General features: G+C 43.8%; 1 protein-coding gene across 8 annotated transcripts in view; it reads left to right on the forward strand.

The window, feature by feature from the left end:
• The window catches only part of fam126a (family with sequence similarity 126 member A), a 131,894-nt gene that overhangs the window by 112,678 nt on the left and 6,945 nt on the right, over positions 1–12,271 (forward strand). For all 8 annotated transcript variants that reach the window (XM_038797424.1, XM_038797425.1, XM_038797420.1 and 5 more), the window contains one exon: positions 2,671–2,830. In XM_038797424.1, the coding sequence (XP_038653352.1) occupies positions 2,671–2,830 (160 nt within the window). The remainder of the gene's footprint in view (positions 1–2,670; positions 2,831–12,271) is intronic.

Genomic DNA, 12,271 nt, shown 5'->3' on the forward strand with positions numbered 1-12,271 from the left:
AGCACATTAGATTTACATTCAACACTGAGACCTTTTACAATTCTAGGTTCACCAAATGATCCATAGATAGTCTTTGGATGGCAGACTTCAGATGCAGCTCACTGAAAAACACAGACACACCCAAGCTTTTTTCTCAAACTGAAACTAAAAAGCAGAACCAGAGCTCAGCTCCACCCACACTCTGTCATCACTGCAGTAACATGAGCAGCTAATCATTTCTTTGAGCGACATTCTCATGACAGATTGTCAGCAGTTTGGGAATAGGATTGTGGGCGCAGAAGGTACATCTGTTGGAGGGCATGAAGGGGATATTTCCCTGGTATCTTTCTATAGTTTCACTCCAGAGGGGTGCTTAGGACTAAAATGATACTGTTTTTACTAGTACCACTTGTATTAGTAGAAGAGAGGGGTGTGGCAATTGAACATATGATTTCACTTTTTGTGACACAAAGTCCACCGGTTCCCTTTAGAGATCCAGTAAGAAGTCTTACAACACCAGGTTAAAGTCCAACAGGTTTGTTTGGAATCACTAGCTTTTGGAGCGCCGCTCCTTCATCAGGTGAATCACTTCTTCCTGTGCCCACCCTAGTCCCATGCCAGCATTTCCACATCTTGTTTAGAGGTGTGAGAGGAGGAGGCACAGGGAGAAGGGTTTAAGAAGACTATTTGTAGTGAAGAAATACTAGAGGCTCTCTTGGCATTCCAGGATTATCCTTGAATGCTGAGCAATTTTGGCAATGGCCAGCAGGGCCCAATGATGCCAAGAAGATCTGGTTAAGACAGGCTAAACCGTGGTGTTCTACAGGACAAAAATAAGCAATGCTTTTACATTCCCTTTCGTCCTGTAATCTGGATTTGTACTCCAGTGAGGTGTTGAGAAAGTGCTGTACTGTTAAAGTCTAGTCTTGTATAATGTATATACAGGAATTATTTGGAACAATCCATCTTGTTGAAAAACAATATACTTTGCTTTCAGCAATATTTTTGCTATGCCACATAATCAATTTAGGAGTTAAAAGGCACAATAGAAGGCAAAACTTTCTAACGTGCATTGCCAAACCAGAAAATCTAAAATTCCAGTCTCCTACAGTACTTTTCTACACCTGCCCTGGAAGTCCAACCTTTTATGCACACTGCTTTCAATATTATGTGCTTTCAATATATGCACTATGTAACCTAATTCTCCATTTTAGTTCCTCTTTCGAGGGGCTTATTTCTTATGAATAACTATTTAAATATTATTTAATCAGAATTTCTTATTGAAAAGTACCGCAACAGGCAGTGAGCTCCTTTTGACTGGGAGCTAGAGTATCTGACTTCCTCCTGCTGAAAAGGTGGTCCACCCAGCTTTGGCACAGGGGAGTGTGGTAAAAGGGATTCTGCTTGTGTGCAATGCTTGAAATGGTTCTTCCTAGAGAAGATTCATGCCATGCTTGATGGACCTTACAAAGAATGCATTCAAAAGTGAGGAATGTACTTGTCTTTGCCTTCCGCTTGAGACCAGCAACTCTCCTTAAATGCAGTTCAGGACAAGGGATTTTGATAATTGCATTGACTCAGAAAATTTATTTCAGTGCTGGCTGAATTTTCAGCTACCAGTCCCTCCCAACTAATTTGAATAGGTCAAGTTCCAGTGAAGCGACTATAGCGCATTTGACTGTAAAATCTATTAAGGCAGAATCAAAGCAGCTGGCACCAATGCGTTTGTTGTACGTTGATGTTGAGTATGGTGCAATTCCCGCACTTGTAATTACTCTTTCTTTGGTGTCAAAGTAGTATCCAGATATCTCTGCTAGCCATTTGATGGGTTTCTCCACTTTTCTGTCTCGTGTATCATTTCCATTTTAATGGCTATGTACATTGTTTTAAAAATCTGCATAGGTGGATTTTCTGGTCTCCAGTCAAATGTGCCACATTCCAAGACTTCTGAGTAAGCTTGACCTGAGTTCGTGAACTGTTCATATTAGATTGTGGGAAAGGTATCTGAAAATTCAACCAGCCCCTCCTCTGTACAAATAAGTCTGCATGTTGGGTTTTCCATGAATGGGAAAATCGCGCTAATATTTAATATTACACTGCACATGCATGCTATAATGCTCCTATCATTAAACAGTACATCCTTCAGTTCACCATGAGCCATGCAGTAGGATATTCTCTAGTTTAAAAAAAAATTGAATAGATATGTTCAAAATGAACAGCTGCCAATATTTTTTCCATTTGTTTTTAAACTTTTCAGTTTTCACTTTTCCATTTTTACACTTGTACAAATGGACACTTGTACATTTTTTGTACGATTATTGGGTTACGTTTTGGTACCTCATGCAAGTAACAATTATCTGTATGTGAGACTTGTTGGTGAATGCAGACTGGGTGCAAGATTTGTGGGGCGTTAAAGCAATGTTTCCTCCAGTGTTCACACTTGCACATTTGTTTCTTCACTGCAGCCCCCAATGCTCAAGTCCAGACCTTCATCTCTTTCTATATTGTCTTAACTCTGCCACCACATTGAAATAAATGACTTGGCAACAGTCTCAACAAGCTCACTTATTTTTGTAGTAAGCCACGAAAACTAACAAAATTGTATATTTTATCCAACTCTAATTTTTTAATGGCATAACACTAACTTGGCACCTTGCATTTCAAATCTTGATTATGACTCTTTTTACGTAGGTTGGTAATGCAATCAAAAGCATGTTACCCTTTGGTCCACTGAAGTCATCTAAAGATGCTCCACGATCTATTCAGGTAGACATAACTCCAACGTCATCCAGAATATCAAGGAATGCAGTCACCAGTTTATCAATTCGAGGGCATCGATGGAAGAGGAACGGTAAGCAAACAGATTGATGTGAGCAGAGTGGATAAGGTTCTATACATTTGAAACTCTGAAATAAAGCTTCATTTATAAATAAAAGATTTAATACCTTGCCATTAACCAATTTGTTGCAGGAAAGCATATTTTAAATTTTAGTTGGAGAAGGAAAATTTGATACAAAAACTTAAATCTAAAATGATGTATTACTGTTTGCGAAGATCAAAAGCAAAGTTTGACAATCTGACCTCCCCCAGTAAGTGTTACTTACAGTACCAAAATTTTGGTTCTTAATTATGAAGTATTTTGTATTTGATGTCATGCTGAATGTACACCTGAAATGCTTGGAAATTGGAGGCCAGTTTAATTTGTTAGGAGGATTACGGTGGTCTTAATCCTGTTTCTCTTTTCTTATTCCACACATCTAATGCTTTTTCTGTTGTCAGTGGTGGAAATGTATTACTTTCAAATACAAGGTGAAGCAGCATTGTGTCTCCTCCCAATAAAACAGGTTAAATGTTCAGGTTAAACCTGAAAGTACAGTAGAAAGAATTGTGTTGCAAAATTGGGCAGCAAGGGAAATTTGTCACTCATGCACATGCTTCAGCAACACAAAACTGGATTTTTGTACCCTGGCGATGTGGTCACCAACTGTTTAGGTGTTTTAGTAAGCTCAGAGAAGGGGGCAAAAGAGGGGGAGGTGTGGCGCTGCTAGTCAAGGACAGTATTACGGTGGCGGAAAGGATGCTAGATGGGGACTCTTCTTCCGAGGTAGTATGGGCTGAGGTTAGAAACAGGAAAGGAGAGGTCACCCTGTTGGGAGTTTTCTATAGGCCACCTAATAGTTCTAGGGATGTAGAGGAAAGGATGGCGAAGATGATTCTGGAAAAGAGCGAAAGTAACAGGGTAGTTGTTATGGGAGACTTTAACTTTCCAAATATTGACTGGAAAAGATATAGTTTGAGTACATTAGATGGGTCGTTCTTTGTACAATGTGTGCAGGAGGGTTGCCTGACACAATATGTTGACAGGCCAACAAGAGGCGAGGCCACATTGGATTTGGTTTTGGGTAATGAACCAGGCCAGGTGTTAGATCTGGAGGTAGGTGAGCACTTTGGAAACAGTGACCACAATTCGGTGACCTTTACGTTAGTGATGGAAAGGGATAAGTATACCCCGCAGGGCAAGAGTTATAGCTGGGGGAAGGGCAATTATGATGCCATTAGACATGACTTAGGATGTGTAGGTTGGAGAAGTAGGCTGCAAGGGTTGGGCACACTGGATATGTGGAGCTTGTTCAAGGAACAGCTATTGCATGTTCTTAATAAGTACGTACCAGTCAGGCAGGGAGGAAGGGGTCGAGCGAGGAAACCGTGGTTTATCAAAGAAGCGGAATCTCTTGTTAAGAGGAAGAAGGAGGCCTATGTGAAGATGAGGCGTGAAGTTTCAGTTGGGGCGCTTGATAGTTACAAGGAAGCGAGGAAGGATCTAAAGAGAGAGCTAAGACGAGCAAGGAGGGGACATGAGAAGTCTTTGGCAGGTAGGATAAAGGAAAACCCAAAAGCTTTCTATAGGTATGTCAGGAATAAAAGAATGACTAGGGTAAGAGTAGGGCCAGTCAAGGACAGTGGTGGGAAGTTGTGTGTGGAAGCTGAGGAGATAAGCGAGATACTAAATGAATACTTTTCGGCAGTCTTCACTCAGGAAAAAGATAATGTTGTGGAGGAGAATGCTGAGACCCAGGCTATTAGAATAGATGGCATTGAGGTGCGTAGGGAAGAAGTGTTGGCAATTCTGAACAAGGTGAAAATAGATAAGTCCCCGGGGCCTGATGGGATTTATCCTAGGATTCTCTGGGAAGCTAGGGAAGAGATTGCTGAGCCTTTGGCTTTGATTTTTATGTCATCATTAGCTACAGGAATAGTGCCAGAGGACTGGAGGATAGCAAATGTGGTCCCTTTGTTCAAGGGGAGTAGAGATAACCCCGGTAACTATAGGCTGGTGAGCCTCGCGTCTGTTGTGGGTAAAGTCTTGGAGAGAATTATAAGAGATACGATTTATAATCATCTAGATAGGAATAATATGATTAGGGATAGTCAGCATGGTTTTGTGAAGGGTAGGTCATGCCTCACAAACCTTATCGAGTTCTTTGAGAAGGTGACTGAACAGGTAGACGAGGGTAGAGCAGTTGATGTGGTGTATATGGATTTCAGTAAAGCGTTTGATAAGGTTCCCCATGGTCGTCTATTGCAGAAAATACGGAGGCTGGGGATTGAGGGTGATTTAGAGATGTGGATCAGAAATTGGCTAGTTGAAAGAAGACAGAGAGTGGTGGTTGATGGCAAATGTTCAGAATGGAGTTCAGTTACGAGTGGCGTACCACAAGGATCTGTTCTGGGGCAGTTGCTGTTTGTCATTTTTATAAATGACCTAGAGGAGGGCACAGAAGGTTGGGTGAGTAAATTTGCAGACGACACTAAAGTCGGTGGAGTTGTAGACAGTGCGGAAGGATGTTGCAGGTTACAGAGGGACATAGATAAGCTGCAGAGCTGGGCTAAGAGGTGGCAAATGGAGTTTAATGTAGAGAAGTGTGAGGTGATTCACTTTGGAAAGAATAACAGGAATGCGGAATATTTGGCTAATGGTAAAATTCTTAGCAGTGTGGATGAGCAGAGGGATCTCGGTGTCCATGTACATAGATCCCTGAAAGTTGCCACCCAGGTTGATAGGGTTGTGAAGAAGGCCTATGGTGTGTTGCCCTTTATTGGTAGAGGGATTGAGTTCCGGAGCCATGAGGTCATGTTGCAGCTGTACAAAACTCTGGTACGGCCGCATTTGGAGTATTGCGTACAGTTCTGGTCGCCTCATTATAGGAAGGACGTGGAAGCTTTGGAACGGGTGCAGAGGAGATTTACCAGGATGTTGCCTGGTATGGAGGGAAAATCTTATGAGGAAAGGCTGATGGACTTGAGGTTGTTTTCGTTAGAGAGAAGAAGGTTAAGAGGTGACTTAATAGAGGCATACAAAATGATCAGAGGGTTAGATAGGGTGGACAGTGAGAGCCTTCTCCCGCGGATGGAGGTGGCTAGCACGAGGGGACATAGCCTTAAATTGAGGGGTAATAGATATAGGACAGACGTCAGAGGTAGGTTTTTTACACAAAGAGTGGTGAGACCGTGGAATGCCCTACCTGCAACAGTAGTGAACTCACCAACATTGAGGGCATTTAAAAGTTTATTGGATAAGCATATGGATGATAATGGCATAGTGTAGGTTAGATGGCCTTTAGTTTTTGACTTCCCATGTCGGTGCAACATCGTGGGCCGAAGGGCCTGTACTGCGCTGTATCGTTCTATGTTCTATGTTTCAATACAATGTAATAAAAATACAGTTGCATTGGGATACCCAGCTCTGCAACTAATTGCCTTTTGTTCAGGTGGAGACATGAGAAGATTTATGTGAGCCACTGACTGACTCATACATTGAATAAGGGTGGAGGTGTGTGTCTGGGTAGGGTGCTCTTTCAGAGGGTTGGTGCAGACTCAATGGACCGAGGAGCCTCCTTCTGAACAGTTAGGGATTCTATGTAACAAAGGGTAGCCAAAAGCAGTGCAGTAGAATATATTTGCATTTCAAAAAGCCTTTCCTAAATAGTAGAATTTTTGTGGAGTTGAGACCAATGGCAAAATGGATATAAGCGGGTTCCAAAACAGAAAGCCAAATAGGAGTTTAAAGATAATTACTCAGGCTGGCAAAAGGTGGGAAGAGGTATTCCCAAGCTGGGAGCACTGAAAAGAGAAGTTATTGTTGGAGATTCTGTAGCTACAAGTGAATAGAGACGACGAGCACCAGACAAGGGCCCAAGGAGGATGGTCAACCATGTGAAAAAGCTGCATGCAAGTTGAACAGGATAAGGAAGGATAATGCACCATGGTCACAGTCATGAAGGGTGTAATTTGTAACTTTGATTAAGATTTCAATTTGTGACGACTGATTAGAGAGATTCAAATGCAGAAAGGTTGAGCAGGTATTTACAAGGAAACAAACTTTCAAGCACTTTAGAGATGAAGGAAAGTTGAAGATCGGGTGAGGCAGAGATGTCTAGCCTGTTTTTTTTTATAGTGGCAGACGGTGATGACAGATTTGGAAGGAAAAAGGAGTAGAATCGCGAGCAGGAGGTGAGTCTCGAGGACAAGATGAGTCTCATGAATATATGTGGTGAGATGGAAGGGAAGCTAGAGAAATAAGTGGGTTCAGGACTAGGGAAGATTAAATTACTGGACCTAGTTTGACCTGGTGCACTAGGAAAGAGACTGCTAAAGATAGGCAACTGAATGAATTTATCTCCATCTCCGTGACAAAGTGTTGTTGGAGAATGCGTGGAGAGGGGTTTAAGATGAACTTGGTAGAAGAACTTGGACAAAAGAAGCTGAGGATTATCTTGACATTTCAAAAGCAGCTTGGTGTAAGCAATTTTAGCAAAGATGGTGCTTGATATGTTCAAGCCAGAGCTGGCAATGAAGTACTAAAACTGTTGTGCGCCATCAATTTGCATTCATCATCTCTCGGAAGTGAAATTTAGGCTGCACTAAACGGAAATATCAGTTTGCGAAAGTAAGGGTTTTACTGGAGACAAGGGCATAAAAGGTACTGGTGAGGGTGTGCTTACGCAGATTTTACATGCAGAATGTTGTGGTGGATGAAGGGCCAAAGGCTAGATAGTTGGAAATTTGTATGTGAATTGGGGGCAAATAGAGTTTCAAGGGGAAGGGAGATTTGAATGGCAAAGAACAGAAATACTTTATCTGTGATTTGAATATGGGGGAATAGCGAAGCCAGATGAGATGATATTGACTGTGGCTGTGAATGGGGGTAGGAGGGATCAACAACAGATGACAACACAATCACAGAATAATACAATGCAGAAGATGCCCTTTGGCCCATCAAGTCTGCACTGACGCATGAAAGATACCTGACATGCCTACCTAATCCCATTTGGCAGCACTTGGTCAATAGGTAAATAAATTCAGTGGATAGAGTGCAATGGCGAGTTCAGATCAGGTTTAAAATTGTTTAAAATCACCCACGGTGAGAAATTGCTTGATGCAGAAGCTGAGCGGGGAAAGTAGTGGCAATCTTTGAGATGCTTGGGTAGACAGTGCAGAACGAGCATATTAAGAAAGAGGTGACTAACGTTTGAATGTCTCTGGTTGGAGAAGATATTTTCTTGGAACCTAAGGATTATTTTCACTCTTGCGTCACTGGCTTTGAAATCTTGTTCATTGTGCACATAAAATAAGAATTAATGGAAGCCAGAGGAAGAATTCAAAATGTCCAATTCACCTAACAAGCACGTCTTTCGGGACTTGGGGGAGGAAACTGGAGCACCCGGAGGAAACCCACACAGACACGGGGAGAACGTGCAGTCTCCGCACTGACAGTGGCCCAAGCCGAAAATCGAATCTGGGTCCCTGGCACTGCGAAGCAACAGTGCTAACCAATGTGCTACCTTGCCACCCATACTGTCCTTGTATCATCCTTTACTATCTGGGTTGTCTATCTTTCCCAAATGCTATGCAAATGGAATATTTGGTCACCTTGTTACCATGCCGGGGGGGGGGTGTGAGGTGGATTTTCCATGCCCCCCATGGTGTGTTTATAGCCGTGTCTGGCAGCCTGCCGTTGGGTGTCTGTGGGATTTCCATTGAATTCATCCCCCACAGTTGGGAAACCCATTGCGGGGGTTCGTTGTTAGCGGGACCAAAAGATCCCGCTGTTGTGAACGGCTGGAGAATCACAACCCTACTGTGATCCCAAATTTTCTTTCCATTCCTAAAATTCATTCACCTGAACCCTTCCACCCTCCTCACTTTTCATTTTGAAGCTCTATCCACCTTTTTCATTATACAATTCGCCATAACACTGGTCCCAGGCTGGATTAAAGGTTAAAAAGGCATTCGAGATACTGGGCTTCATAAATGGCAGAGTGGGCAGCATGGTGGCACAGGAGTTACCAATGCTGCCTACTGCACTGAGGGTCCAGGTTCGAATCCCGGCCCTGGGTCACTGTCCATGTGGAGTTTGCACGTTCTCCCTGTGACTGCGTGGGTTTCACCCCCACAACCCAAAGGATGTGCAGGATAGGTGGGTTGGCCACGCTAAAATTGCCCCTTAATTGGAAAAAATAATTGGGTACTCTAATTTTTTTTAAAAATTGGTACAGAGTACAAAAGCAAAGATAAGAGGCTTCATAAAAGCAAATTATTGCGGATGCTGGAATCTGAAACCAAAGAGAAAATGCTGGAAAAGACCGGGGCGGAATTCTCCGTTCCTCACGCCGGGTGCGAGAGCAGACCTCCCGCGATTCTCCCACCCCCCCCCCCCCCCAAATGGCGTGTCACGTTTTGCGACACGCCGCTCGGAGAATCGCGGGTCGCCGTTTTTCCCGGCGGCCCGCGATTCTCCGACCCGGGGCCTGCCGTTCGCGACCGTTTCACGACGGTGGCAACCACACCTGGTCGCTGCCGTCGTGAACACGCCATGAGATGCCCGTTTGGGGCTTGTGGGGGGCCTAGAGGGGACTGAGCACCACGACCGTGCTCGGGAGGGGACAGGCCCGCGATCGGTGCCCACCGATCGTCGGGTCGGCGTCTCAATGGGACGCACTCTTTCCCCTCTGCCGCCCCGCAAGATCAAGCCGCCACGTCTTGCGGGGCGGCGGAGGGGAAGACGGCAACCGCGCATGCGAGGGTTGGAGCCGGCCAACCTGCGCATGCGTGGCTGATGTCATTAGGCGCATCGGCCACGTCATTCTCGGCGCGCTGGGCCTTGACGCCAGCAATAAGGCCCCGCGGCCGAGTTTCCCGGCACGGCCCTCCTAACCCTCCAGCGGGGGGAGAATAGGGGGCCAGGAGAGGCCTCCGACGCCGTCGTGAACCTCTCCGGGTTTCACGACGGCGTCGGGCCTTTGGGAGAATTCCGCCCCAGAGCTGCTGAGATTTTCCAGCATTTTCTCCTCGAGAGGCTTTATAAATCTGTGGTTCAGCTTGTAACTTGAATATTGTGTCCAACTCTGGGTATTGCACTTCAGGATGGCTTTGGAGAGCATACAGAAAAAGTTCATGAGAAAAATTCCTCATTTATGGTACCACAGTAATGTGGATTGATTGCAGAGGCTGGGGCTGCTGTTTGAGCAGATGAGGTTGGGAGCAGATTTGATCTAAGTATTTAAAATCCTCTGAGGGGTCTAGACAGTAGAGGGAAACATTTCCAATTGAGGAGATGAGAACAAAGAGTGTAGGGTGAATGGGCAAACTGACCATAGCACCCTGTGCAGGAGGTATTCAAATGGGGAAAGTGAAACCCTGATTATCAACCTTTCAGTCAATTGGAAATTGAGGGGACAGGCCCGCGATCGGTGCCCACCGATCGTCGGGTCGGCGTCTCAATGGGACGCACTCTTTCCCCTCTGCCGCCCCGCAAGATCAAGCCGCCACGCCTAATGACATCAGCCACGCATGCGCAGGTTGGCCGGCTCCAACCCTCGCATGCGTGGTTGCCGTCTTCCCCTCCGCCGCCCCGCGAGACGTGTCGGCTTGATTTTGCGGGGCGGCAGAGGGGAAAGAGTGCGTCCCATTGAGACGCCGACCCGACGATCGGTGGGCACCGATCGTGGGCCTGCCCCCTCAATTTCCAATTGACTGAAAGGTTGATAATCAGGGTTTCACTTTCCCCATTTGAATACCTCCTGCACAGGGTGCTATGGTCAGTTTGCCCATTCACCCTGCACTCTTTGTTCTCATCTCCTCAGTAGAAAATACTTTGTATATGCAGGTCTATGTCAAGGACCGGATTTTGTCCAGTGTTATATCCTGATACAGTTGCAACCTCTTAATGCTGACCATTGACCGAGTCTGAAGTTCTACTTCACTTAAGGGGATGTGACTAACTGATTCCTGGAGCAAAGTGTCCAGATAACTTTCCTCATCTTTGATGCCTTGCAATGTCTGTAGCTCGAACTCTCTGACAACCCTGAGCTGAAGTTCCTTGGGCTGCTGACACTTAGCGGATATGGTTGCCCAGGTAAACAACGCTATACACAATATTTGCATGCAGCAGTTACATTATACCACCTCCTCTGGTTTAACCTTGTTTGTGAATAGTCAAGACATTTCATTGATTCTCTTATTTAGTTTGTTAATTGGTTTATCTGGTTTAAGTTACTAATTTTTTAACAAAATGATGATGCAAAACAAAATTTTCAATTTGTGTACTTCAAATTATATTTGGCTCAGTTAAAAGTGCTTATCTAAAGGTTCGTATTCACACTGATGAAAGAAATCTGTTTTTACTCCATCTTAAATTAGGGGTTCTCTTTTATTGCAAACACTGACTTAAGCAAGTTATTTTGCACTTATTTAGTTGCCACTCTGTTTAGAAAATTAAGCAGATTAAAGTAGATTGGATAAAAGGAGCTTTTGCTCCTAAAATGTGTGTAATTGTATACCCTGCCTTGTACCTTAAGATGGAATTACCTGCCCTTTTGCACTGGAAATAATTGAAGATTACAAGCATACCATGTTCCTTTGTGTACTGAAGCTGGATAGACATTAGTCTAGAGTTCTGAGAATTCCTTCCAGGAGGTTTCAACATATGACAATTGCTGAACTTGGGACAGAAAGCTGAGAGTTCAAGACGTGACTTGATCAAAGGCATTCTCTGCATTGTAAAAATAGCTGCTGCTGTATAACACTTACCATTTTATAATGCACAATTGTGCATGTGTATTATCTGAAGACAGTAGATTAAATAGTGCACATAATTTTTGCTGCTAAATTTTAACATTTTTATTCATTTATTGTATCTGGGCATCGCTGGCTGAATCAGTATTTGTTGCTTATCCCTAATTGCCCTGGAGAAGGTGGTGGTGAGATGTCATCTTGAAACCACTACAGTCCATGTGGCTCTGGCAAAGGGGAATGTGTGGAAATCTGCAGAAAATGGTGGGGAAGTTGTATAGCGATTGGTTAAATCTGTAGGTCAATTTCTCAATTCCAGGTGTTAGCTTTTCATCATTAAACTAGTTAACCAAATTATTGTAGATCTTTATTCATAGGTATCTATAATACAAATTCATTATGTAACTGGGTTCACTGGTCCGTATAAGTTTCATTGCTGTATTTTTGAATTAAGAATTGCATTTTTATGTCGTATCTTTTGTGACCTCAGGATGTGCCAAAGTGCTTTACAGCCAAGTAAGCATGTTTGACATGTAGTCACTGTGCTAATTAGGCTAAGAGCAGTTGACACAGTCATTTTGAGAAATTAAGAAAATGCACTTTTGCAAAATATGTAAAAATTGGAATATAAGTTTTGGCATTTCCCCCTCTTGTCCACTTTAGCCAGGCTGCAACATCTTAGTTGATCATTTAACATTTATCTGATGTTAAGGAACAGTAA

The sequence above is a fragment of the Scyliorhinus canicula genome, chromosome 5 (assembly GCF_902713615.1).
Source record: "Scyliorhinus canicula chromosome 5, sScyCan1.1, whole genome shotgun sequence".
Lineage (NCBI taxonomy): Eukaryota > Metazoa > Chordata > Chondrichthyes > Carcharhiniformes > Scyliorhinidae > Scyliorhinus > Scyliorhinus canicula.